Source organism: Ictidomys tridecemlineatus, chromosome 5, assembly GCF_052094955.1.
Source record: "Ictidomys tridecemlineatus isolate mIctTri1 chromosome 5, mIctTri1.hap1, whole genome shotgun sequence".
NCBI classification, from domain to species: domain Eukaryota; kingdom Metazoa; phylum Chordata; class Mammalia; order Rodentia; family Sciuridae; genus Ictidomys; species Ictidomys tridecemlineatus.
Window position 1 is genome coordinate 189078630 of NC_135481.1, and position 27025 is coordinate 189105654.

Here is a 27025-nt window from a genome sequence, read left to right on the forward strand (position 1 = left end):
ACTCATGTCGTCGCGTTTGTTGTGAACCAATCACAAAGCAGCCTCACCCTGGCTTAAGCCAATCATCTTTCGGATTAGAGGGTTTAACTCTTCTTTAAAAAGAAGAACCTTTGAATTGCAACGGCTGAGCTCTAAGGAGGACTCGGCGGCCCGGGGTCGGAGGCGTGATCCTGCTGGTGGGTAGGGTGGGCAGGGGGATCCGCTGGGTGCGGTGGACTAGGGCTGCGGACCAGGGCCGGGGTGTTCTCCCGTTGCGCCGGCTGCCTCCCCAGCCCGTCCTCCCGCTCCCACGGCTGAGCGCCGAGGGACGCGGCTGCTGGGTTTCGCCGCTGGCTGTAGAAGCGGATTGGGTGTCTGGGGTGGGCTTTCTGCCCGGGTTTTGTGCCGGTGGAGACCTGGTAAGAAGAGACAGCCTTCGTCGTCGTGGGGCTGGGAGTCTACGAGCTGGGAAGATACCCGGCGGCCGCGGCGGGGCTTACGAAGGAGGCGAATAGGGCTGAGCTTTAGCGGGGCCACTTCAGTAGAAGAGCTGGAAGGTCCGTTGTCCTGCTGGCTGGATGAAGGAGGGCAGTACTAGGGGGACCTCGCAGAGGCTGGCCTGGTTCGGCCTCCCCTGCTGTAGACCTGGGTGCATTGTGGGGTCTTCTCAGAGTCCTGGTCAAAAACTAGAGCCCACTGCAGGCGCAGCAATCAGAATCTCGGGGTGGGATTCCCGTGTCATTAACAAGCCCTCCAGGGGATTCTTACATTGAGAGCTAGTAGCATAGCCCTTGCATGCTAATTCTGGGGGGATGTTAAAATGAAGACTGGGACTGGGACCCAGATAACAGACATCCGGTGAGGCCGAGGGAGATACTGCCCTCGACTTTTCATGTCTCCACTTCCTCCTTAACCTCCTTGTTCCCTTGAATAATGGCTCTTGGACAAGATATACACTTCTTTGTCCCTCCCCTTCATCTCTGAAGACATCCATAGGTCTGAAGGAGGAAAAAAAGATTATGAAACCCGCTGTGCTGTTAATATTTTCCTCTGCACATTAGTAAACCTCTGGTTTTAACTGCCTGGGCCTGTGAAGGTCATTGGTCATGTGATTCCTGAATCTGGTTGCAGATCTGAATCACCTGAAGAGCAGTGGGGAATTGTGGATCAGAATATTATTCCTTTATGCTTATTCATCTAATTGTGAAAGAAAATAAATTTGAACAAATGTCTGTACTTCTAGAAGAATGTTGACTAAAAGGCCTTGAGCATACGTGATCTCATTAGTCTGCTGCTTGTAATTATTAGGGAAAGTGAAGAAAGCCTAGAGCTTCTGTGGAAAAAAAAATAAACATTTGCTTGGCACAACCATGAATTTCCTTTTTATAACTGTTACTAATCCACTGTTTTATATAAAGGCTCTGGGCTTGTTAGTCCAGTTGCTGTCTTCATTGTGGAGGTATTATTTGTAAAGTGGATATGAAACTCTGGGAATGGGGAATACTTTCTGATTGGATTCTAGAATAAAGAGAACACCTAGGTCAAGAAGGTTTTTCTGCTTTCTTTGGTATTTCTTCTGTTAGATAGGTATTTGTGCCTGACTCTTGTTATTGATTTCCTTTGTCAGTGAATTGGTTCATTCCCAAAGCACTGGAGTGTGAGTTGTATGCTAGATGCTATTCTAGGTTTAGGCTGGCAACAGTGAACACAATAGGACTAAGCTCTCGCTCTCATGGGACTTATTTCTGTGGAGTTTCTGAGCTGTAACAAAGGATAACTGAGTCTGGGGAAATAGGCAGTAAACAGATGCACATGGATGATATAAGATGTTAAGGGCTATGGAGAACCATAAGATTATTCAGTAAGGAAGCATTGGGCAAAGATCTAAATGAACTGGAGTGAGCTAAACATGTGGAGAAAGAAATTAAGAGGTAAAAGGAACAGGAAGTTCAAAGGCCTTGAGCCAGGAGACACCTTTGAAGAAAAGCTTTGTGTGACTGATATGCAGTGGACAAAGGAAGTCAGGTGGTCAGGATCCACATTTTATGAGTTCATAGGCTTCTCAGTGCATGTAAGAGTTTGCATTGTTTTGATGAAGCTGGGGAACCATGGGGACTTCTGTACCAAGGACTAACATGTTTCACATTGATGGGATCCGTGGACCTTAGTGAAGCAAGGGTGGAAGTGGGGAGATCTTTAGGAGTTATCTTGCAAGTAATCCAGGGGACAAAATTATGGTTAAAGCAGATAGTAACAGTAGAGATGGTAAGCAGTGATAGTTTTGAAGGTAGAGCCTACAAAGTATGCTAATGGATTAGGTATGGGGTTTGAGAGAAAAGTAACTACAGAAAGGGTTATGCTAAGGCTTTCAATCAGAGCAGCTGGCAGAACTAATTTGCCATCAGCTGAGATGAGGATGTCTGTGAGAGGGATTAAAACATCAGTTTTGGATATGTTAAAATTGAGATGTTTGGGCTGGGGATGTGGCTCAAGTGGTAGCAAGCTCGCCTGGCATGTATGTGGCCCTGGTTCGACCCTCAGCACCACATACAAACAAAGATGTTGTGTCCCCAGAAAACTAAAAAAAAAAATGTTAAAAAAATTCTTTCTTTAAAAAAAAAAATTGAGATGTTAACCAAGTGGAGATGTTGAGTAGAAAGTAGATAAGCTAAATCTGGAGTTTAGAGAAAGGTCTGTGCTGGATATTTGGGTATTTGGGCATCCTCAGCCTGTGGGTGGTACAAAAGCCAAGGAGATCGTGTGAACTCACCTTGGGAGTATGTGTAGGTAGTGAGTAGTTTGTGTAGATAGTAGTGCTGGGCTTGAGCTCAGGGTACTCCATGAGCAGGGAGGAGAAAGGAGTGTGGAGGGGTGAGAAGAGGTTGCCTTTTGGATGCATTAGTATCAAGATGCCTGTCAGACAGTTCTGGGAGGTCCTAAGTAGGCACTTGGATATTTGAGTCCAGCAGTCAGAAGAGAGATTAGGGCAGAAGATGCATTTTGAGTTATCCATTAGGATACCTCTATTAAGAGGTATTTAGAGCTGAGGCATAGGATGAAGGTCTCTATTAAAGGGTAGAAGTAGAGGATACTCATTCTTGGATCATCCCAGATAGCACAGTTTGGGGGAAAATGAGGCCAAACCAGCAAAGAAGGGTAAAAAAAGCTAGTGAGGTGGGAGATAAACCTGAACCTTAATAGCAGGGAGTAGGAAGAGGTGAGCCACAAAGCCAGCTGCTGCTGAGATGCAGATGAAGGTGGAATTATTTTGACAGCGCTAGGGTTCAGCCATGAGCCCTTAAAGTGGCAAAGATAAAAAAGCTTAATGGGGAATAGACTCAGGGAGGGTGAGAAATAGAGATGAGAGAGCTTTGCTGTTGGAAGGAGAACTGAGTAATGGGGTTGTGGCTTGAGGCAGCTCTGGGGTAAGAGGGGCTTCTAAGGTAGCAGGAATTCCAGCTGGCTGTGCATGGAAGGAAGTGATCCATTAGAGCAGGAAGTCAAATCCAGGAGTGAAGAGTGCTTGAAGGGATGGGATGACATGCATGGGGGAGGGAGGGGTTGGCTTGGCGAGAAAAGCCACATGCCTGTACATGTGTGTCAGATGAGAGAAGTCCTCCCTCATCAGCTTCATTGGGATGAAATATAAAGATGTGTGTGGAGGCCTTTCATGGACAGCTGTAACTGCCTAGCACAACACTTTGGAGCAGGAGGCTGTTTTTAAAGGTTGTTCTTTTTCTTTGCAGGCATCATGGACAGATCTAAAGAAAACTGTGTTTCAGGGCCCGTTAAGGTAAATTGAATAGTTTGCAATCATATTTATAAAACTCACATGGAGATCAGGCTGGCATCTGAAATTTTTCTCAACTTTACTTTGGGTTGTGACTTTAGCTCCCTATTGCACTCCTGGATTTGCCTGCAGCCTACTGTGTTGTGGGTGCTTCCTTCCAGAAGTAATTGGCTTGCATTTGAACTCTTGAGCACCCTCTCTGGAGCATTCAGGCTGATGAACTGGTGATGGGCTTTAAGGTTTCTCTTCTCTGCATAGGCTCTTGGTTTTAGATAGGCTGTTGGAGCTAGAGTAAATCTCACCCACTCCATCAATTTAGTGTGATTAGCTCAGGGTTTTAGAGTTAATTGTTACACTTCACACAGGTGTATAAACACCTTTTAGTAATAACTTTTGAAGAGCCTATGTTTGTAAGCACTTGGAAAATAAAACATTGACAAATAATAGTAATAAATTTATTGTGGAAAGTCTGGTGTGTGGGCTGGGGATGTGGCTCAAGCGGCAGCGCGCTCGCCTGGCATGCGTGCGGCCCGGGTTCGATCCTCAGCACCACATACCAACAAAGATGTTGTGTCCGCCGAGAACTAAAAAATATATATGAAAAATTCTCTCTCTCCCTCCCTCCTCTCTCTCTCTCTCTTAAAAAAAAAAAAAAAAAAAGAAAGTCTGGTGCGTAACAAAATTTAAACTTTGCTTGAAGATAAACATTGTTGGACAGTCTTTTTCTAAATGTATTATTAAAATGATTTTATTTTATTTTTTTAATATTTATTTAGTTGTAGATGAACACACAGTATCTATTTTTATGTGGTGCTGAGGATCGAACCCAGTACTTCACACATGCGAGGCAAACGCTTGACCACTGAGCTACAGCCCAGCCCTCAAAATGATTTTAATGGATTGGAATTTTTGTGTTTGGTTTTGAAAGCAGTTTAGGGAGTATATTTCCAAGGCATTGAGAATTTTTAGAAAATATTAATGTTCCCCTCAGTAGATGGAAGTTTAATTAATGAACATGTTTTAAGGGAATGAGTTTTTTTTTTTTTTTTGGTGGGGGGGTGAGGAATTAGGATAGGAAGTATTCAATTATCTCTTTCAACCATTTTCATTCCTGTGGAAATGCTCATTAAAATAGCCTTTCCCTTCCATTTATTATCAGTGCTATTCATTATTTTGCTGTGCTAGGAAACTCCGGAATTCTCAAAACATCCAACCTTTATTCTGAAGTCCATAAAGACTTGTTTCCTTCCTATTCCAGGCTACAGTTCCACATGGTGAAGGTCCAAAACGTGTTCTGGTCACTCAGCATATTCCTTCTCAGAACCCATTGTCTACAAGCAGTGGCCAGGCTCAGCGGATCTTGTGTCCTTCAAATTCTTCCCAGCGTGTTCCTTTGCATGCACAAAAGCTCGTCTCTAGTCAGAAACTGGGACAGAAGCAATTGCAGGCAGCCAGTATACCTCGTCCTGTCTCCCGGCCAGTGAACAACACCCAGAAGAGTGAGCAGTCCCAGCCATCAGGGCCTGGTAAGCTAGCTTTTGAGTTTCACTGAAGTCATTATTTGGAGCCCTATCTTTTACATCACATCTATTGAGAATGAGTAGAAAATAAGATGTCCACATTCAAGTAAAATGTCTGTGCTAATACAGAAAGTTTCCCATCCTCTTGAAGAGTTGGGCATCCAGGGACAGTGCCAATCCCATGTTCTCTTGATTGCTTATTAATGGGATGTTGGGTGTTTATAGCAGATACATTTGAGGAACTGGAAATGTAAAGTTTGGGCATGTGGAAGGAAATACCAGAGAAGCAGAATAGAGGCACACAAGTATGATGGGTCAGGTCACATGGGGCACTGCTTCTACTATTAAGGGGGTGGGGCTTCATTTCTTCATTGGGAAGCTACTGAAGGTTTTTGTGGTACTGGAGATGGAACCCAGGGCCTTGCTCATACTTAGGCAAATGCTCTCTATTGAGCTAAATTCCCAGCCCATTTTCAAAATGTTATTTTGAGGTAGGGACTCGCTAAGTTGCGTAGGCTGGCCTTAAACTTGCGATCCTCTTGCCTTAGCTTTACAAGTAGCTGGTATTATAGGTGTGTGCTGCCACGCCTGGTGATATTGAAGGTTTGAACAGAGATGGTACTGGTAAGCCTTTAAGAAAGCTTCCTTGGGAGGTACTGTATGAATTGGAGGGCAGCAATGCTGGACCCAGGGTTCCCAGGTAGGAAGAAGGATGAAATCAACGTGGCAGTGATCCAAGTAGGGTGGAGAGGGTGAATGCCAACAGTTATTATTTATCAGCAGTTGAGTGTTACATCAGGCTCTGAGACAAATGACTCCTTCACCCATGTTGTCTTATCAGTCTTCATAACTACTTCATGAAGGTAGCCAAAGTTGTTAACTCCATTTCATAGAGAAGGAAGCTAAGACTCGGAAGTAGTTAACTTACGCAAAGACAGCCAGGAGGGAGAGGTGCCAATAAATTTAAGAGCTCATTTAGGATGCTGACTGAGAGAATTGAGTGATAGGCCTGAAAGATGAGTAAGAAGGAGTTAGGGATGATGGTGTAGGGAAGAAAAAGAACTTGTCCACCCTCAGAAGGTTTGGTAAGTGGATCTCTAAAATATACTGACAGTAGACAGATTAACGGGAGAAAAGCCATTTTTAAAAAAATACTTTAATTTATTTATCTATGTGGTGCTGAGGATTGAACCCAGGGTCTCACATGTGCCAAGTAAGCGCTCTACCAAACCACAGCCCAAGAAAAGCCATTTTAATTCCATGTACTGCCCAGGAATCACAAAGTATGAGCTTCAAGGGCCAGAGGATTGACATTTACATTGCATCTTGAGCTGCAGAATGTAGTGGATGCCCAGGGCTTCTGGGAGGAGGGAGGCAGTGCCAGGCCACAGAGGGCAGGGAGGTGAAAGCATGGGGAGCCTGGGCTGTGCTGCTAGCTGGTAGAAAGTCTCTTAGGTGATGGCCTTGCTCCCAGCTTCTTCCTCTAGCAGGTGCTTTCCTATGTCAGTTTGATTTAAAGATGTGCGTTGCTCTTAGGAAAGTTTAGCTTTTCAGACCTCTCCTGTTTGCTGCTTCCTCAAAATAGCAGCTTGAAATCTGCCAGAGAAGTGTCTTGGGTGGCACATTCTGGCTTCCTACGGTCATTGCAGTGTGGACCTGCATTCCAACACCTGAGTGGAGCATACTGTGCTGAGAAGGGTTGAGGTATTGGAGCAAGACAGCTGAAATGTCCTGTGTTTTCACAGCTAATGAAATGGTGACTCTAATTTCTTGCTGTGCAACTGCTTGCTGTGTTTCTATATTTCACCTTGGAAGGGGGGTGGCTGTCTTATGTTTTTTTGCATACTGTTGATGATTGAGATGTACCGTACTGATGCTGGATGGCTCCATGTAGTGAGGTGGTGACAGGGCCACAGTTTGTCATGGGTGGAAAGACTCTCTAGAAGCTCTTCACTGTAAACTGAGACTTCAGTGGAAATTTGCACATTCTTTGTCTTTAAATTATTACTGGAAGGCCTAACTGTATACATTCTTACTCATTTTGTACAGACCCCATGGTGGGAATCCTTTGGGGTTTAATAGACATTGTTCTATAAAGAAACTAAGAAAGCCCAGATTATCAGTTATGACATACTATTAATATTTTGGTGGATGTTCTTTGATCTTTTCTTAAAAAAAAAACAAACCTTATTCTATATAGTTCTAAAAATAGAATTTTAATTTATTCACTATAGGAAATAATCCTGAAAGGGAACTGGCATCAAAACAGAAAAATGAAGACTCAAAGAAGTAAGCTTTCTTATTTTTCAAGTTCTATACTATTAGTCCAGTAAAATATACCATTTCATTGCAGAGTTATGAGGTTTTTTTTGGGGGGGGATGCTGAAACTGAACTCAGGGATGCTTAAACTGAGCCACATCCCCACTCTCTTATTTTTATTTTTTGTGGTGGTAGGGATTGTGCATGCAAGGCAAGCACTCTACCAACTGAGCTATATCCTCCCAGCTCCAATAGCTCATGATCCTCCCACCTTAGCCTCCTGAGCTGGGATTACAGGTGTGCACCATTGTGCCCAGCTCATGAGAATTTATCTTCATTTAGAAGAAAAATGTTTCCAGAATTGTAAACAAGTCTCCCCCACTCCTCATATAGGTATTTACTAGGGGCTTTTTCTTTTAAATTGCTTTTGAAATATAGAAAAAACTTGTAAGACTGTTACAGAAAATGTACAGTTCTTCTCTACCCTCAGAAGTTACCAGTGTGTATAACTTACGTGTGCTCTGCGTGTGACTTGTATATGCTTTTTTAATTCTTATATAGAAGTTTAGGTGTATTTGTTAAGTTTTGAATTGGGGTCTTACTAATTGCCTAGCTGGCCACAAACTCTTGGGCTCAAGTGATCCTCCAGCTTCAGTCTAATGAGAGCTGACTACCCATCACACCTGGTTAAAAGTGCAAGTTTTTAAAAAACTGTCACATAGTAAAACTGTTAATTGTGTATGTGACTGTAGGTGTTTTGTAGTACTGATATAATTATTGCGTTTGTTGTGTATTGAAGAGGCTGGCTGTGATATCTACCCCATTTTCTAAGTACCTGCTCTTAATCTCTGAACTGGACTCTAACATGGGGGAGCAGGACCAGGAATGACTCCATAGTCTTTTTTTGCTTTTAGCTGCCTAACAGCCTTTCTCAGAATTGAACTCTAGTAGTTCTCATGCCCCACTGGCCTGTGGGGTCCCGCCTGCTTCCCTTAGCAACAGTATTTCTGTGTCTACCTCTAGAGTGGGCTCTCCACCTCAGAAAGGGTTAGCTCCTCAGGATAGAAGGAAGTGGTTGGTTTGACACAGGACCACAAGGGATCCTGAGTGCTCTTCCTCTGGAGTTACTTATCCTTTTATTTGGTTTTTAGAGTTGTTGGTAGGCTTATACTGCTGAGCCTGGAGTAGCCCCAGGACATTCCCATTGAGGGCTGCTCTTTTAAAAATGCAACATCATTCCTAAATACTACTGCCTCATAGAGCTAATGGCAGCTGGGGCATTTGGGGTTTAATGATTGATTGCAACTTGTTACTGGTGGCTTGGTTCTTGTTGAGGATACATATTAAGTAATTTTGAATATAAAATTATTTATGGATTGTCTGCTACTAATTGATAAGTTGTTAGCAACTATTTGTTTTCATACTTTAAGATGTTCAAATTACTTTTTAGAAGGCAATGGACTTTGGAAGATTTTGACATTGGTCGCCCACTGGGTAAAGGAAAGTTTGGCAATGTTTATTTGGCAAGAGAAAAACAAAGCAAGTTTATTCTGGCTCTTAAAGTGTTATTTAAAGCTCAGCTGGAGAAAGCAGGAGTGGAGCATCAGCTCAGAAGAGAAGTAGAGATCCAGTCCCACCTCCGGTGAGTGTCCAGGCTGCTGTGCAGAGGAGTGGTTTTGGGATTTAAAGTTCCTAAAGGTTAAAAAGCTGAAATCTCTCTTTAGAAAGCTTGCTTCATAGTGTCATGAAAAACCATTAAATATGTCATTTTCCAAATACTTAGGTGCTATTGTCCTGAAAAATCACTTGAGGATTTAATGTTTTGTTAAAGAAGTAATTTACTTGGGGCTTGCTGCTGAGGTGTGTGTGTGCATGTGTGTGTGTGTGTCGGGGGGGGGGATAATTAAGAGGATTGCCACCCTTTTATCTGAGCTAAGTAAAAGTTGCCTCTGGTCAGGGGGATGTTTTTGCTTTCAGTGTTTTTCAGATTTGAATTAGGTGCTAATACTTGCACTTTGGCAGTATCTGGCCTGTATTCCACCTGCCATCACCTGGTGGGGGATCTGGATGTGGCAAGCAAGACAGGCTGTGCCACCCATGCCCTGTGGCATTTGGCTGCTGCCATGATTGCACACTGCTCTTGTGACACTCTTTTGAGTGGATGTCATGCTTTTTTTCTTTTAGTATGTAGAATAATATTGAGCTAGATTTTCCCCTCAAGAATAGTGATGCCTATAGGAAGGAAATAGTAGTCTGAGCTGAAGCTCCTATGATACTTTAAAATGTGTGTAAAATGACAATGTGTGTGTATGTGTGTGTATTTTTCTTAGAGCAAGCCTATAGTTTCAGACTCTCAGGTGGGGTTGGGGAGCAGGCTATTGTGTGAAACACCACTGGTTTTATTTACATGAGGGTTTTTCTTGGTATTTGATAGTTACTTTGGGGTCAGCTCTGAAATCAGATATTACAGCCCTTATCTTTTGTTGTAGGCATCCTAATATTCTCAGGCTGTATGGCTATTTTCATGATGCCACCAGAGTTTACCTAATTCTAGAGTATGCACCGCTTGGAACGGTCTATAGAGAACTTCAGAAACTTTCCAAGTTTGATGAGCAGAGAACTGCTACTGTAAGTTTTCGTTTATTGTCCAGGCTAATTGTTTCCTTTTTACCTATTTTCCAATGCAAACCTGCCTTTCGTTATAGTAGAATAAGTTCTTTCTTAATGGAAAGGTAGCTTAATAGGTTCAAACATTTGAAATGGCAAAATCAAAAGAGCTTAGTTGTATCCTATGTGCAGATAAAACTAGGCACCTGGTGGAATGCTGTGACTGGTTTGTTTCCATAGCTGTTTTTTTCTGTGGAAATGTGTATAGACAGTTGCCATATTTTAAAAATGATGGTTTACTTTAGAATGGTAAATTCTTCAGCTTCACAGCAGTCGTGAAGAAGATAGAAGGTTTCCGTGTGCCCGTGCCTAGCTCCTATTGACATCTTGCATTGATATGGTACTTTTGTCACAGATAATGAGCCAGTATTTATGTGACCATTAACTAGTCTATGCTTTTGCAGAGTTGGGTAATATTTCTCATTGTTGGGTAGGGCCTACAGGCTTTGAGAGGAAGACTTAGAGGGCAAGTGGGTTTGTATCATGTCTGGGATGCGCACTCTTTTTTTTTTTTTTTTTTAAAGAGAGAGAATATTTTTAATATTTAATTTTTAGTTCTCGGCGGACACAACATCTTTGTTTGTATGTGGTGCTGAGGATCGAACCCGGGCCGCACGCATGCCAGGCGAGCGCTTGAGCCACATCCCCAGCCCCTGAGATACGCACTCTTAACATAACCTATTACCTGGGGCGGTGGAGGGGCTACAGCATGCACCTCAGGAGGTGTTTGCCAGGTGTAGCCACATGAAGCTCCCCCTTTCCCCCTTTCCCTAATATCCTTTCAAAGAAAGTTGCTGCACAAAGCCTACACTGAGTGGACAGTGGGAGAAGGATTTAGGTAAATTATCAGGAATTATGTACCAGAGAACTTGCTTGCTCTTCCTTATTATATTCAACCATTATACATAAAAGGACTCATGGATATTATTTTATTCTGATTTATAATCCAATACTACTTTATTTTGATGAACAAACCGTTCCAGCTCTGGATGTTGGGTGTGCTCAGTACCACTGAGGGGGGGATCATTGCTTCTGGGACCTTGGTTGACAGGGCACAAGGGAATACATGAATACAGTAATAATGCATATACCTGTGTCTAAATAGTTACCCATCTAAACATGAGTTCATACTGAAATCTTTACCCAATCTTTTACCACATGGATCATTCTGACCACCTTCCCTTATCTAGGACTACTAAGCCAGCATTGAGAAACCTGGATTTCGCCGTCTACCATGCTTTTACTTACGCGTCCAGGGTACCTACATTACTACATATGTACGCATATGTCAGAACTGCTAACCAGTTAACCCATGGGAACAGCTGTCAACTAGAGTAATGTACAAAAGTTCTTTTGTCTGTTTTATTGACACTGTTTCCACAGTTATTTAGGTCAACATACTCCTTCTACACTCATCAGTGAGGTTGCTTCATACATTTGTAATATACTTGGATTCTTCATAATATCCTAGGATGGCACTTGATCCCTGAGCCACATCCCCAGCCCTATTTTTTAATTTTATTTAGAGACGGGGTCTCACAGAGTTGCTTAGCATCTTGATTTTTCTGAGGCTGACTTTGAACTTGTGATCTTCCTGCCTCAGCCTCCCGAGCTGCTGGGTATAATACAGCCCAGTATTCACTTTTAATGCTATAAAGTTGGGTGGATTTTGAAATGTGTAACATCATACATCCACCATGTAGTGTATAAGAGTTTCACAGCCAGTAAACCTGGCATCACCTGCTCAGTCCTACTTCCTCAGTCTCTGGTAACCACTGAGCTGTTTACTGTCTATTGTTTTATTGTTTCTAGAATATCATAATTGGAACCATAAGAGCACATAGGCTTTTAAAATTAGCTTCCTTCACCTAGTAATAAGCATTTAAGATTCATCAGTATTTGGGGGGGGGGCGTGACAGTTTTCTTCTTTTCCGGTTCTTATCCAGCATTTGATGTTGGTGTTTTGGACTTTACTCATTCCTATAGGTGTGTAGTGGTATTTTCTTGTTTTAATTTACAGTTTTCTAATCGCAGATGACATTGAGCTTGTATATCATCTTTGAGGCACCTGTTGAACTCTTTGCCACTTTTAACTTTTTTTTGTTGTTGTTACTGAGTTTAAGAGTTCCTTGTTATGTTTTGGATACAGGTCCCTTATTATATGTGATTTGCAAATATTCTCTCCTCGTCTACACCTTGTTTTTTCTCATCTATGTCTTTCACAAAGCAGTTTTTAATTTAAAATTTCAGCATGTCAGTTTTTTCTAATCCCAGCAACTCCAGAGTCTGAGGCAGGAGGATTTCAAATTGGGAATCAGCCTCAGCAACACCCCAAGGCCATAAGTAACTTAGTGAGACCCTGTCTCAAAAAATTTAAAGGGCTGGGAATGTGGCTCAGTGTTTAAACACCCCTGGGTTCAATCTCCAGTACAAAAACAAACAAAAACCCCTTAAAACTTGAGGCACTGGGGTTGATTCTCAGCACCGCATATAAATAAATAAAGGTCCACTGACAGCTAAACAATATTAAAAAAAAAACCAAAACTTAAGGAAACAAAAATAACATTGTTTTTTGCATACTTTTATGCTGACTAATGAATTAATATACATTAATTAGTATAGTAATTAATACACATTAATGTAGTTTTTCTTAGTTATTTTATGCAGCTATAATGGAATACCTGAGATTGGGTCAGTGTAAAGAATGAAATTTATTTCTTCTAATTCTGGAGGCTGGGAAGTCCAGCAAGGGTCCCACAGCTGGTTAGGGTGGTTTTTTTTTTTTTTTTTGGTACTGGGGATTGAACCCAGGAATGCTTTATCACTGAGCTATATCTCTATCCCTTTTTACTTTTTTTTTTTTTTTTTTGATGGCTCTGGCTGGGGTTGTCTTATTGTACATCCATGGAGGAAAGCATCAGAGTAAGTGCAACAGAGGAAGAGAGGGAACTCAAGCCCATTGACAGATCGGTCTTGATCCACTCATTAGAGTGGTACCCTCATGACCCAGACACAGCTCCCCTTAGGCCCTCCTCTGAACACTGTTGCATCAAGGGTAAAGTTTCCAGCTCATGCTTTTTGAGGGACACATTGAAACCATAGATGCCATTGTTGATATGCCAGTGAGCTTAAGTCTAGTTTGTTTATGGTTTAGAATAATTTTTTCCTGATACTCCTGAAGTAAATTTTTATCTTCAAACAGGTTATATTGTTGTAGAGTGATCTTGGCTTTAAAAAATGGGAATTGACTGCACTTAAAAGATGTAAAAGAAAAAAATTACATGAATCCCTAATTTGAGTTCTTCAGCATTGATTACTTAATTCATTGTAGCTGGGCCATCAATTGTCATGAGGGGGTATAGTTATAGTTCATAATCAGTCTTTCCTGTCTTTCAATGTCACATCAGCTGTATTGGCAAAGAGGTAACTAAGTACTGAATAATTTGATGTTCAGTTGATTTATAAAGACATCTATTGCTTCTACAGTGTTTAAAACCTAAAAAACATGTTAAAAATCTGTTGTATTTTCTTTTAGAAAAGATCTGATATTGTGTTGTTCAAGACCTAAAACAGATGTTTGATATTTTTTTTTTTTCAATAGTACATTACTGAATTAGCAAACGCCCTATCTTACTGCCATTCAAAGAGAGTTATTCATAGAGACATTAAGCCAGAGAACCTGCTTCTTGGATCAACTGGAGAGCTCAAGATTGCAGATTTTGGGTGGTCAGTACATGCTCCATCCTCCAGGTATGTAACATTATAGAGGTGGAAGTTGTTTAGCAGAAGTTCTGGGGGCTGATCATATACTAAGTGCAAAAATCTCTAAAAATATTTTGTTAAGTTGGGGCAAGTGACCAACCCAGAAATAATTTAGATCTGATAATAGATGCTGTCTTTAAGAAAACTTTATTCTGTAGCCAGGTAGGGCTATATATGGCACTCTGGGCCCACTGTTAAGGATGCTGAATGTCTTTAGAGACTAATGAAGAGGATGGACAAGTCAACATGTGACAAGTCTAAGCAAGATGCAGATGTGTAGAGAAAAGTCCACCTTAATGGTGGGAAGGAGATGCTGTTGCTTCCCAGATAAGGAGACAAGGAAAGTTCCAGAGACAGCAGTACAGAGATCTACAGCTGAAAGTACAGTTTTTTGGGGAACTTTGAAAACCAAATTGGTTTGGCTGGATGACTGAGGATGGTGATAAAAGAGTCTGTTTGCTTTTTGTCAGCAGGAGGAACAGTCCTTTCTTTAACCCCCTTAAAAATGAACAGAGACATCATCTAATGAAACAATTGGGCCTTAGGTGAACCTGCCCAACAAGAGCAGGTTTTAAATTGATTTGGGTTAAAATAAGCTTTGATGCCTGGTGTTGAGTGGGACATTGTAAAGTGTACATCTACTGTTCAGGCTTGTCAGCTTTGAGGGAGGACTTTAAAAGTCATCAAGTGGTAGTTATTAAGATAAAGTTAGTTAAAAGAAATTGTGTAGCCTAAAATAGACAACACGGGGTGAGGTCTTAATAGGTCATTTCTGTTGTCTGCCATATGTTAAATCTGTTGTTATGGTCTCTTAGAATTGTAGTTTCATGGGGCTGCAGGGTTTAGCTTGACCTTAATGTGTCCAGTGGTGTCACCATGACAGAAAATACAAGACTTATTTTTTCTGAAGAGATAATTTATATAAATGTTGATGGCCACGTCACCCTGCATCCTGAATGTTAATAACTATAACAGTTTCCTGGTTATTGTGGACCACTGTGTGAGAGCCCCTGATGTAGTCTCAGTGGGGGTGAGAGCTTGGACATTTGCACAGGTAGCTGCATACCTGTTTCACTGAATGTACATTTGTGTGCTCACAAGACACCAGGCAAGGCTGAGCGCAGCTCAAAGCAACAGGAACCTCCATAGTCTGCCCCCGGCTGGATGTCTGTCACCCCTAGCTTATTCCTAACCTTGTTATGAAATGGCAGAGTTGGTAGTGGACAGTATGCTGGTCTGCCCAGTGCCTCCATTCAGCAGGTCTTAATATTGGCTGCATCTGTTTTTTTGAAAATAGGCTACAGCATCATGATCCTTGAGCACCACCTAAAAACCAAGGGATTGTACTGTATAATCACAACCATTATCACACTTTAGAAAATTAATAGTGTTGTTCATATCTTTATCTATGTTCGAATTTCCCCAGTTGTCCATGAAATTTTATCTTTATATTGCGGATTGGACTTGGGGGCACTGAGCCACATCCCCAGCCCTATTTAGAGACAGGATCTCACTGAGTTGCTTAGCACCTCACCTTCTGAGGCTGGCTCTGAAATTGTGATCTTCCTGCCTCAGCCTCCCCAGCTGCTGGGATTACAAGTGTGAGCCACCAGGCCCTGCTATAGCTATTTTTAGAAATCAGAACCAATAAAGGTCCATCCATGGTATTTCATTCTTTGGTCTTGATCTAGACCATCCCTTACATTTTTTAAATGTATTTTTCTGATTATGTTGTCACGTGAACTACATTTACAGAGAACTTTGTAAGACAGCTTTTTTTGTTTTTTTTTAATGATACTTTCAGTTTCTTCTAGATTATTCAGGTTCTGTAGCTGGACAGATTTGGGCTAAAGCTTGGTTGCTAGCTATGTGATCTTACACATCTCTCTCTTCTGTGCTCTGCCCAGAAATGGGGTTGACAGCGCTTCCTGAATAGCATGGGGTCTGGCCTGGTGGGGATGCTCAGTCGGTGTTAGCATAATTAATGATTTAGCAGCTGCCATGATTTTAAAACCAGAGCACATCAACCTGAGCCTCCATTCTTTAGGAGAACCACTCTCTGTGGCACCCTGGACTACCTGCCCCCTGAGATGATTGAAGGCCGGATGCATGACGAGAAGGTGGATCTCTGGAGCCTTGGAGTTCTTTGCTATGAATTTCTAGTTGGGCAGCCTCCTTTTGAGGCAAACACACACCAAGAGACCTACAGAAGGATATCACGGGTAAGACGAACAAAAGGACCAGCACTATTAGAATTATTTTCTTATCGGCCTGAACTTTAGGCTAAGGTTGGAATAGCTAGGCAACTTGGTCTCTCTAACTCGTGTTTGTGACATGTTGTCACTTTTGCTCCAGGTTGAATTCACATTCCCTGACTTTGTGACGGAGGGAGCCAGGGACCTCATTTCAAGACTGTTGAAGCATAATCCAAGCCAGAGGCCAACTCTAAGTGAAGTACTTGAACACCCCTGGATCACAGCAAATTCATCAAAGCCACTGAATTGCCAAAAAGGCAAAGAGTCAACTAGTAAATAATCATAATCGTGCAGGGAGAGAAGTGTTGAACCAGGGCTGCTATATAGTCTTCAGGAACATGCTGCTGAGACTCATCTTACCTACCTGCCTTTGACCTAAAGAGAGCACTATGGGAAATGTCACGTGTCCTGCTGAGCATGCAGTGCCTCAGCCTCCCTGCCCAGAGAGCTCCACTGTAGTAACCACACCCTTCAGAGGGAAAGCAGCCACAAGTCGTGCTGCTTTTACAGGTTTCGCCTGTAGCTGTCCCCACAGCTGTGCCAGGCAAGGTGGCCTTGCAGGAGACAGACCGGGAGTCTGGTTGTGAAGAAAAGTGACCACTTTGCCCTGAGTCGGCTAAGGAGCTGTATAGCAACCTTCAAGTACCTGAGTGTCTGTGTTAACTTATTGGGTGGTCAAGCCTGGGAAAGCTGTTGGAATGAATATGTGACTTCCTTTTAAATGTTAAAATAAAGGTTTTTATATCGCTTTTTCCTTCCATGGCATCTCCTTAGATTCAGTGTCTGTCAGCTTTATTAAGTCTGTGGTTTCTTGTCCTCCTTAATACTGTGTGATATAGGAAGTTGTTTCTAAATGTTAAGGGCTTTTTTGGGGGGGGTGTCTAGCTGTAGTGCATGGTTAATTAATATTTTCACCACCTGTTCATTGTGGTGAACAGATTATGCTCCAGGTTAAATTCACATTCCCTGACTTTGTGGCAGAGAGAGCATATCTCACCCTCTTGACTGTTGGATAGTCTGTAGTTCCTGGTGTCCTCTGTCCATCAACCAAAGATAAGGTGACAGCAATGAAGGAAAGGTGGAAGTGTTTAACTTGGACTCAGTAGAGAAATGTTGCTTTCATTGGTGAATCAAGGCAAGAGACTAGATTTCAGATATGTCAATGTGGCCAGCACAAAGAAACTTCCACATCTAAGTGACAAAGTATTAGGCTTCAAAACATGACTGAGTGAAACTGCAGAGGTGAGCCCCTTAAGGCAAGCCACTCTGAGACCAGAGTAGTAACACTTCATGTACAATCCAGCCCTGTCTGTCTCAGTGCCATGCGATGGCAGTGATGCTAAGTATGCTCAGGATGTTTCCCCAGCATCAGCTCACTGTGGCAGCTCGTTGGCACACTGGTCAGTGCTGTTTGTGATCAACAATCATGGTTTACCAGAAAACAAAATCTTCAGAAACTTTATTTCACAGAATTGAAGCGTTTTACTATGTCAGATTAAAAAATCAGGCAAACAGCTTGCATTTTTAAAATAGTTCAGTCAGTTTCATTCCTTTTGTTCCATTAAAAACAATGTAAATACAAGCAGTCTGTACATCTTGCTGGTGATTGCTTGGTTTCCCTGATCCTTTGATCTTGTTCTCTTTTTTTTTTTGTCTTGGCCACAGGAGTAGAATGGGATTGGGGGTGAGGAAGTGATATGGCTATTTGTTATGATTTGTATTATTGCTTGTTTTTTCCATTCCCATTACTGGCAGATTTAAACCCTTAGTTCTGTAAGGCTTTTGACTAGTGTTTTTTTTTTTTTTTTTTTGGCAGTACTGGGGATTGAACCCAGGAGTGCTCTATTTGAGCTGCACACCCAGGCCTTTTTTAAATTGTGAGACGAGGTCTCACTGAGTTGCCAAGGCTTGCCTTGAGCTTTCGATTTTCTGCCTCACTCTCTCAAGTAGCAGGGATGATAGTGCATCACCTCAAGCAGCAAGGTCAGCTTTTTGCATAGGCATTGCTAGGTATCTGGGAGACTGGTGCATATGGGGGTTAGGAGCCCAAGGCTGACAGATCACTGTTTAATGGCTGTCTAGACCATAAGAGAAATTAGCACTCGTGTTGGGCATCTTGCTCAGTTGTGGAGATATCCTTTGGAATTAGGTTCCAGTTTCAAATCAGTGCTTTTGGAAGTGGACTAACAATTTTAAAGTGGAAAAAATATATAGTTCCACTATAAAGTGATATTGCAAATGGATGTCTGACCCATAGAAATTCTTTTAAATATTAAGTAACAGATACTGATTGGCCTGGGCAACTGTGGGTTACCTAGGAAAGTGTCAACAGCCAGACTCAGTAAAACCAACGTAGTCACTTATTAGTTCCTTTAGTCTTAAAAAAAAGGAATGGTGCGTCAGAAAGATAAATGCAACTTTCAAACATGCAGCAGAGTAACTGTTAAAACTGGGTTCCCAGAGTGTGGAGCAAGACCCTGTATCAGAGCACAGCCCCCAGGAAAGAAATTGATGCTGAATCCCACAGAGGGGGAAGCCTCAGTTATTTCTAATTCTGGTCTAATCTTCCTGACACTTGCCCTTGGCTGGATGAAACTGGCTTGGTGGACTAATTTATACCTGCTGCCTCTACTCCCTGGTTTGTGTTACTTCACGGTTGCCTTCTTACAAGTTTTCTTTTTATTTTGGTACTGGGGTTTGAACTCAGGGAGTACTTTTATTACATCCTTAGAGCTTTTTATTTTTGAGACAGGGTCTCACTGATCAGGTTGCTGAGGGTCTTGCTAAGTTGCTCAGGCTGCCCTTGAACTTGAAATTCTCCTGTCTGAAGCTCCTGAGTCATTGGGATTATAGGTGTGTACCATTACACCTGGCTAAGTGCTACTAGTTTTTTAAAGGAAGTGTTATAAATCTTTCAGGTATATAATTTTAGCTTAAAAAAGTAATTAGTGTAAACATTGTGACTTCTGGAATATCTGAAGTTTGAGAGTTAAGCAAAGATTGTCTCAGCTTTTCATATGTGCCAAATTCCTCTGTGAATATGGGCACTGGAAGCCAAGTGATGCTCTTGGACAAGGTTCCCATGTTTTACCTGAACAAAGAAATGATCTTGACTTCAGAAAAGCCATTGGAGATGGGCCCCATGTTCAGATTTGAAAGTGTTTTGGGACCAATGAAACAGCAGAAATGCTTTCTTTTCCCAAAAGTGTAAAGCGGGTCATGGGGCTGGTGCTAAATTTAGATTGTGGAATTAGCACACATTGTTAAGTTATGCTCTATTAACTGTGCAGCACAAGCAGCTGTTTTGCAGAACATTGCAAGTTAAACTGCAGGCCGTTGATGGTAACTCAAGAGGAGGGGAAATTTTTAAAACCAGCTAAATCAATCATTGCTTTTTAAGAACTTGAGCAAAGGTTAGCCCCCTGAGTTTTTTGCAGTTACACCCTTACCAGTGGTTTTTTAGAGGGAATGATCTATAGGTGTTTGTGGTGTTGAGATGCTAGCTCATTTGTAATGTCTTGCTGACAGATATGTACAGAGCCCTCTGATGAGTAGCATTAACAAACTAAAAAGCAAAAAAAAAAAAAAAAAAAAAATTACAATTATTCAAAAACCTGCTTTTGGCTGGCAAAGGTAAAATTAACCCATGAGAACATAACAACAGGCCTCTTCCTACCACCCCCCCAAAACCTACAATATTAAAAACCAATCCAAATAAGGTAATTTAAAAGAAACAGGGTTTTCAGGGCTGAGGACCAAGGTGCCCATCAAGGTTTTGCATCTGGAGGTTTGAAAAGTCCTACTTTCCGAAAATATCTGACAAGGAAGGGCACAGTGACTACCGTGATGCTGATCCTCACTGGTGCAAACAGCTTGTGGATTGCGTAGGCCACCACAAACGTGCTGGTGCTGGTTGCCACACTGGACGGTACCAGTGACTCTTGAAATCCGAGTTTGAGCAAGATCGCAGACATGTCTACACCACTGGAGGGGAGGCAAAACAAAACACAACTATAGCAAGGGTTTAAGTTAATAAATTTGTTTGGCTGTAAAATTTATCACATTTTTAAAGATCCTATAAAAGTAGCTGGAGGAATAAAAAGTTAGGAATCAAGTTCTCATTCATATAGGATCTCACATGACATTAAAACATATACCTATTACCATCAGAAACCTTACCTGGAGACCACCATGTAAAACAGCCCCACGGAGATGAGTGAGATCCCAATGTGCAGAGATATGCCGATTATACCGTATTCTTGAAAGACCTTTTTCAGCTGCTGTGACTTGCTTTGCTTTCCTTCTATGCCACCTGTGTTGCTGCCTGTTGCCTCAGTGGCTCTGTTGGGGTCCTGTGCATACATATACCAAAGAAGGGAGACTAGGTTGGTGGTCATCACTGGCTTGTATACTCACTCCTTCACCCCCTAAAATGTCAGTTATTCTCTTCAGTGAGCTAAGACTAAGTTTCACTTAGTCTCTGTGCAAACAAAGGTTACCTTCTAGGTATGGCAGACAGAATGATGGACCTAAAGATGTCCAAATCCCAATCCCCAACACCCATGAACCTGTCTCTTTACATGGCAAAAGAATTTTGTAGGTGTATTAAAAATCTTGAAATGGAGAGAGAATCCTGGATTATCGAGGTGGACCCAATGTCATTACAGGGTCCTTGTAGGGGTTGGTAGGAGAGTCAGTGCCAGAGAGGGAGAGGGGATGGCAGGTGGGATCTGGAGAAGCTATGCTGTTGGCTCATGGAGGCCAGGGCCACAGCCAAGGAACTAGGCAGCCTCTAGAAGCTGCAAGAGGCGGTAAATGGATTCTCTCCTGGAGCCTCCCAAAGGGACCAGCCTTGCTGACCCCTTGACTTTAGCCAGTGAGACCCATGTTAGATTTGACCTCTAGCAGTGATTGCATGTGTCTGTTAGAGCAGCAAGAGTGACTCCTGTACTTCAGGACTTGTTTACTTGGGGGACATCAGTGATACTCCTTTAGGTACTTTCTCTGAGCCAGGTGGTCCTCTGCTGTACTGCACCATATCCATTTGGTTTCCTTTCATCCTCCTGGCAGCCTGCTGAGGTAGACACTACTGTTTTTCCCACCTTAAAAAGGAACAGCACAGTCACTGGCCCAAAGTCATTAAGATCAGAGCCTAGGTCACCTGATGGTCATGTTGGGCACATGACCACCATGCTGTACACTACTGAAAAAGAACAGCGGGGCAAAAGCTATGGCTTATTTACTCCAGGACCAAGACTCACACCTCAGATCTGAAACAGGGAGGGTCCAAATTCTTGGACAATTGACTAGGATGTGTACAGAAGTCTGTATGAATGAATGTGGCATCTGTTAATACTTATGGATCACCTACCAGGCCTGGAGAAACAAAAACCAACCCATTCAACAAAAAAACACAACAGAGAAACAAACCATGCCTGTGTTGGAAAACGCAAACCTCAGTAAGAGAGCACTTTTAACCAAGATTCATCAGTAGTCCCTAGAGCTGGTCCAGGCAGGTGGCGAGCACAGCCTGTGAGCTTGCTCTGCTTAGAGAGCCTGCAGCTGCACTGCTTCCCCCCTGTTTTAGAGCATGCCACAGCTGAGCACACTGCAAGGCAAGGGGAAGGAGCATGCCAGCCACAGTGCCCAGGAGATGGGGTCAGGCTCTCAGATGGCAAAGAGGCATGGACATGATATGGGTCTTACAGAAGTCTCCAAACCCGCCCCCTGTGCCTGCACAGCCCTGGCAGCCAGGTGTTGGAACTTCTGGCCTACTCCAGAATTGCCCTGGCAGCCAATGCTTGAGCAGGGCCTCTCGCTGATCATGTCTGGGGTGAGGCTCCAGATGCTGTTTCTCTCAAAGGCTTCTGTCTGTGGACACTGCAGAGTAATGAGGATCTAGGGAGCTTTTCTATGCGGTGTGGTATTACAGAGGTAGGGTGAGGCTTGGTACTGGGCTTTGTAATTCTAAGGGGATCAGTCTGGCATACTCCTCTGGCTGATCTTCTCTCCTGCTCACCTCAGGACAGAAGGGGAGGGTCCCACTGCTTTTCCATTTCACATATTTTAGGTGGAAATGAAAATGTCACCTCCTCCAAAGAGGTCCTCTGTTGCCACCTTCAGATCTTTATCAAATATCACCCTCTTTGAAACTAACAGGAAACTGTTAATCCTGTTGGAATGTCTCATTCCTACCATTCATTGTCTTGCAATGTAGCTGGAAGTTTGGCTGCCTTTTGATTTTTCTTTTATGGCCAGAAGGCTTTTTGCCAAACTAGAGGGTATAAACAAAAGGGCCCTCCACAGACACACTATGCTCAGTCTGGTGAAAGGACAGACTGGCACATAATTGAGTTTCATTGGGCCAAGTGTCAAGGATGGGAATTGAAAGGGGCTTTCAGCCACCATCGGTTTAATAGCAGGTTTAGCCCTGGAAGGGCCTGTGGCTTGCCATCCTATCAGCTCTGGCAGCTGTCCCATCACCACAAGAGGCAGTAGGGCTTGTTTATCAGAACAAGTCGACCTCTCTCGGCAACCATTGTGACTGGGGGTGCAAGGCTGGTCAGAGACCTTAAGGACAGGGGGAAGCGACATGTGCTGACCAAGCAAATGGAGGCTGGTAACCACTTTCCTTCCTTCTCCTCAGAGGTGGAAAGTTCTGGAAAATTGTCTTCCTTTAGGAATGGTCCTTTTTTTGCAGGACATGGAGGGCACTGTGCATTATTTTTCCTTGCCCTCATCAGGGTCCATACTCATAATGCTTTCATATCCACATATATATGATGCTCCCTTCCCTGCCCCAATAATATTAAAGAACAAAATTTGTATTAGAGAAGGGGCAAGAAGGTTGGAAGAATGAACCTAGGACCCTGCCTACAAGTTGACATCGTATTTTGGACTGACACTTATTTTTATTCATTGGCTAAATTGTAATGACACTATATTGCATTTATTTTGTACCAGGCACTGTTCTGAATACTTTGGAAATATGGATTCATATAATCCTTATCACACATCTGTGAGATAGGCATTCCTGGCACCCCCACTAAACAGAAGAGAATCCTGAGAGAGGCTGCATAACTTACCAAGGATCACACAGAGATGAACTGTCAAAGCTGGGACTCAAACCTAAAGTCTGGTTCCAAGGCCTTTACAACTGTACTGTGTTCCTTGCATATTCATAAGCATCTTCTCAGTGCCAGGCACTGTTCCAAGTACAGGGGACACAGCAACAAACAAAACCCACCAGGAGCCTATGGTCCAGCAGGAGGAGAGGGACAACAAACAAAAGTGAAATACCAGGGCTGGCAGAGGTGACAAGTGCTATGGAGGAGCACCTGGCAGGATTCCTGGTAGGAAAGCTGCAAGTTACAATGAGGCCAGAGCTCCAGAGGAGAGGACAGGCTCAGAGGGCGAGTCATCTGCCTAGGCATCCTGTCCCCTCCCTAAGGGGTCAGTGGCCCATTCCTGCAGGCTTTACATGAGTGTGGATCATATTAACTGGAAAAGGCTGGTTTCTTCTGTGCTTTACTGCTCCCTTTAACAGAGCTCCTAACTACAGGCAGAGGTGGGCATGTCTCTCAGGCACTTAATGAAATGCCTGATATATTTTGAGACCCCAGCTGGGCTTAGCCTTCTTGCTTCCAATGCATGCAGCTAGAAGCAGTGGAGGAGGGGTTGGCTGGGCTCCATCCAAAGCCAGACCCTCTTTCTCACCTGCTCCAGGCCATCCTGGACAAGGGTCTTCTCAAGGAGATCAATATTTTTTTGTCTTAAACTACAGTTTGGTTCTACCCTGCCTTGACTTCACCCATCTATTAGAGAGCTGGACAACCAAGGACAGATCATAGGCCCCTGGGGGGAGATATATATATTTACTGTGATTTTAACAATTGCCAATGTTAATCTAGGAGATACCAGATGCCAGGAATGAACATTATCTCATTTTACATTCACACGCTATGAAGTGTGAACTATTAACATCCCATTTTACTGGTGATGAAACAGGAAAGTGAAAGCATTTAATCCAGGCCACATTCAGTGCTCCTGTGTGAACACAACCCTATCAGGAAAGGGCTTGGGCTTGGGCTAGGGATGAGGATGATGGAGCTGACAGAACAGACAAGCAAAGGCCATTCCAGATGATGAATGCAGAGAAGCCTGGCCCCACGGGTTAAGGGGCAGCCAGTGGAGGCCCCTGAGGCATCACCGGTGGTCAGGGAAGGATTCCTGAAGGAAGGGATGCCTAGGTTGAACGATGAAGAATCAACAGGAGGGTTGTGACTCAGTGGTAGAGCACTTGCCTAGCATGTATGAGGCATATATTCAGCACTGCATATAAATAAATGAATAAAATAAAAGCCCAGCAACAACTAAAAAAGATAAGTAAGTAATAATAAAGAATCAATAGGAGGCAGCCTGGTGTATGCGGTGGATCCCAAAGACTGTGCTAAGGATTTAGAGGCAAGGCCCTTGTGCCATGCACCAGGCAGGAGAGGAGAGGGCAGGGGAGGATGTTTCTCCACCTGGAGGACAGGCTTAGAAAGAGCATACGCCAAACAAATCCCACTGCTACTTACTAGAAAACTATGGAAAGTTCAGGACGGGCTGCCCCAGTGCGAGGCACCCTGCTCAGGCAGGCCTGCATTAGCCCATGGAATTTCCCCCAGACTCTTGTCTGGAAAGTGCTAATTTCAGCCCTTGACAGGTCAGCAATGCTGGGTCAGGCATACAACCCAGAGTGCAGAGTTAGAGGCATCCTGATGAAGGACTGGGGCTCTGGGTCCTGACTTGCTATTCCTGTATCTCCAAACGTCACTACTACTTTATTAGAGACCCACTAAAAGAAAAAGAAAAAAAATAAATAAAGGAAAGCTGTTCTGAATGGAAACTAGTTTTCATTGAGCATCATGCAAGGCAACCAGAATAAGACACAGTTCCACACCATGGATTTTCTGCCTGAAGAAGATTGCTCTTCTAGTTAGATAAAAAGGGTGGAGCAGCAAGCTAAGGAGGTGTTAGATAAGGAACTTTCTCCTTGGCCAGTGCTCTAGTGTGGAGGCCTGAATGGGACTTCAAAGGGGCAACACCTAAGGCCACATCAGGAAGTTCACAATAAGTCTAGGCCCCCTAAGATTCTCTTGTTACACCACTGTCCTGGTTGAACGCTTTGGACACTGGATCTCTGCTGGGCATTGTGAGACCTTGGGCAGGCCACTAATACCTCTCTGAGCCTCAGTTTCACCTACTGTCTATTGGGAAGAGCCATTTCTTGGTTTATAGGGATGTGGGGACTCAGGGACCCCTGAGGTGATCGGTTTTGGGGAGCTGCAAGTGCAAATTGTCCTTGCAGCGGAAGTGGCCTGGCCCTGGCACAAGGCTTCTATCAGCAGGGGATCGGAGGTCAGGATGAGGTGGGAGGCTTACCTGGTGGACACGGCAGTCCCCACCAGCGGTGCGCAGCAGCCGGGCGTCAGGCCCAGGCCTTAACAGGGCCAAGGCCAGGGGCGGCGGGGGACAGCGGGTGGTGGCGCCCAGGAGCCGGGTGGCATGAAGCCGGACCCGGGCACCCATCCTGCCCGCCGGGAGCAGCAGTGCCAACAGCGCAGCCATAGTGCGCGGTTAGGCGCAGGTGCCGACTCTACCGACCCGGGAGGAAGCAGAAGGCCGGAGCGAGGAGGGCGGGGCCAGGGCCGCGCGCCCTTCCCGGTCCTGCCCCACGTGCTGGGGTCGGGCTCCGCATGGGCGGGGCTGGAGGCGGGTGCTCTTCCTTCCTGGCTCCACCCACTCGTCCCGCCTTCGGGAGAAGTGGCCGGAGTTTACCGGCTGCAGGCGCGCGCGCCTTCCGGGTCCCGCCAGCGCAGCGCCTCTGGGCGGGGCTTCGAGCGCGCGCCTGCCCTTGCCCGTCAACCCCGCCCCTCGGGAGCGAGTCTCCGCAGGTCTTGGCCGGAAGCTTGGCTTCTCAACTGCAGTGGGATTGAAGGGTGGGCACAAGGGTCGGTGGGCCTAGGGCTGCGGCCTGCCAGAGCTTTTATGCCAAGTGGAAAGTCCCGGCGCAAAGTCGCACGTTATTGATTCCATTTCTGTGAAATGCCCAGAACAGGCAAAACTTCAGAGATCTAAACAGGTCAGTGGGCACCTGAGGCTGGAAGTGCGAGATGGGACTGACTGCGCAGGAGCGGATGGGACTTTTGGGGCAGGGAAGATCAGCTGAATAAGTACAACTCGTGCCATTGGGCACTTAATACGGGCCAATCTCACATATGCAAATTATATCTCAAAGGAACAGTTTAATAAGTCCTACGTGTTAGCTGCATTCCAACTTAACTAACCTCTTACAAGTACGGAAGTCAACTTGGATGTGTGTGCATTCTTCTGTTTATCTGTTTGTAGGGTGGAGTTACAGCCCCACCAGTTAGAGGATTTTGGGGTGGTCCCAAAGCAGTTGGGTGGGAGTGCTTCTGCTCAAGTGTAGGTGGTGAGAGTTTAAGAGAGCAGGTGCTCAAACAAGTCCTAGGAGTCCTACTGTGCGGTTCTGGGGAGTAGCCACTTAACCTGAATTGCAGTCTTTTCATCTGTAAAATGATGTTACCGCTGTTTGTACCGGTTACAGTCCTTGCTTCCCCGAATGCTGAGGTATAACACCAGAGAAGCACTGGGGAGGCAAGTTTAAAGTGGAAAGGGGAAGGCTTTATTAAAGGACAGCAGAAAAGACTTCTCCCCTGAGGAAGAAGAGGACCCAAAAGGTGGAATCTGTGGAAGAGGGCGGTCTTCCCTTTTTTTTTATAGCTAA

At 43.9% G+C, this 27025-nt stretch overlaps 2 protein-coding genes across 2 annotated transcripts; one reads left to right on the forward strand and one right to left on the reverse strand.

Annotated features, from left to right (window-relative positions):
• Positions 1 to 37: 37 nt before the first annotated feature.
• On the forward strand, positions 38 to 16993 carry Aurka (aurora kinase A). The gene is made up of 9 exons (XM_078051887.1): positions 38 to 176; positions 3726 to 3772; positions 5028 to 5295; positions 7524 to 7578; positions 9000 to 9191; positions 10039 to 10177; positions 13818 to 13966; positions 16026 to 16200; positions 16334 to 16993. Exons 2-9 carry the CDS (start codon positions 3731 to 3733, stop codon positions 16511 to 16513), a joined length of 1200 nt encoding a protein of 399 aa, XP_077908013.1. The 5' UTR covers positions 38 to 176; positions 3726 to 3730; the 3' UTR covers positions 16514 to 16993.
• A 670-nt stretch (positions 16994 to 17663) lies between these two features.
• Fam210b (family with sequence similarity 210 member B) lies at positions 17664 to 25984 on the reverse strand. The gene is made up of 3 exons (XM_005341383.5): positions 25660 to 25984; positions 20413 to 20585; positions 17664 to 20217 (listed from the first exon to the last, which is right to left on the reverse strand). Exons 1-3 carry the CDS (start codon positions 25843 to 25845, stop codon positions 20001 to 20003), a joined length of 576 nt encoding a protein of 191 aa, XP_005341440.1. The 5' UTR covers positions 25846 to 25984; the 3' UTR covers positions 17664 to 20000.
• Positions 25985 to 27025: the final 1041 nt, after the last annotated feature.

Coding starts and splice junctions, on each gene's coding strand:
- Aurka (XM_078051887.1), top strand. CDS start 3,731: ATGGACAGATCTAAAGAAAACTGTGTTTCAGGGCCCGTTAAG. Junction 5,296..7,523: donor GTCCCAGCCATCAGGGCCTG/GTAAGCTAGCTT, acceptor TATTCACTATAG/GAAATAATCCTGAAAGGGAA. Junction 9,192..10,038: donor GAGATCCAGTCCCACCTCCG/GTGAGTGTCCAG, acceptor CTTTTGTTGTAG/GCATCCTAATATTCTCAGGC.
- Fam210b (XM_005341383.5), bottom strand. CDS start 25,845: ATGGCTGCGCTGTTGGCACTGCTGCTCCCGGCGGGCAGGATGGGTGCC. Junction 20,586..25,659: donor GGGACTGCCGTGTCCACCAG/GTAAGCCTCCCA, acceptor ATGTATGCACAG/GACCCCAACAGAGCCACTGA. Junction 20,218..20,412: donor TTTTACATGGTGGTCTCCAG/GTAAGGTTTCTG, acceptor CCTCCCCTCCAG/TGGTGTAGACATGTCTGCGA.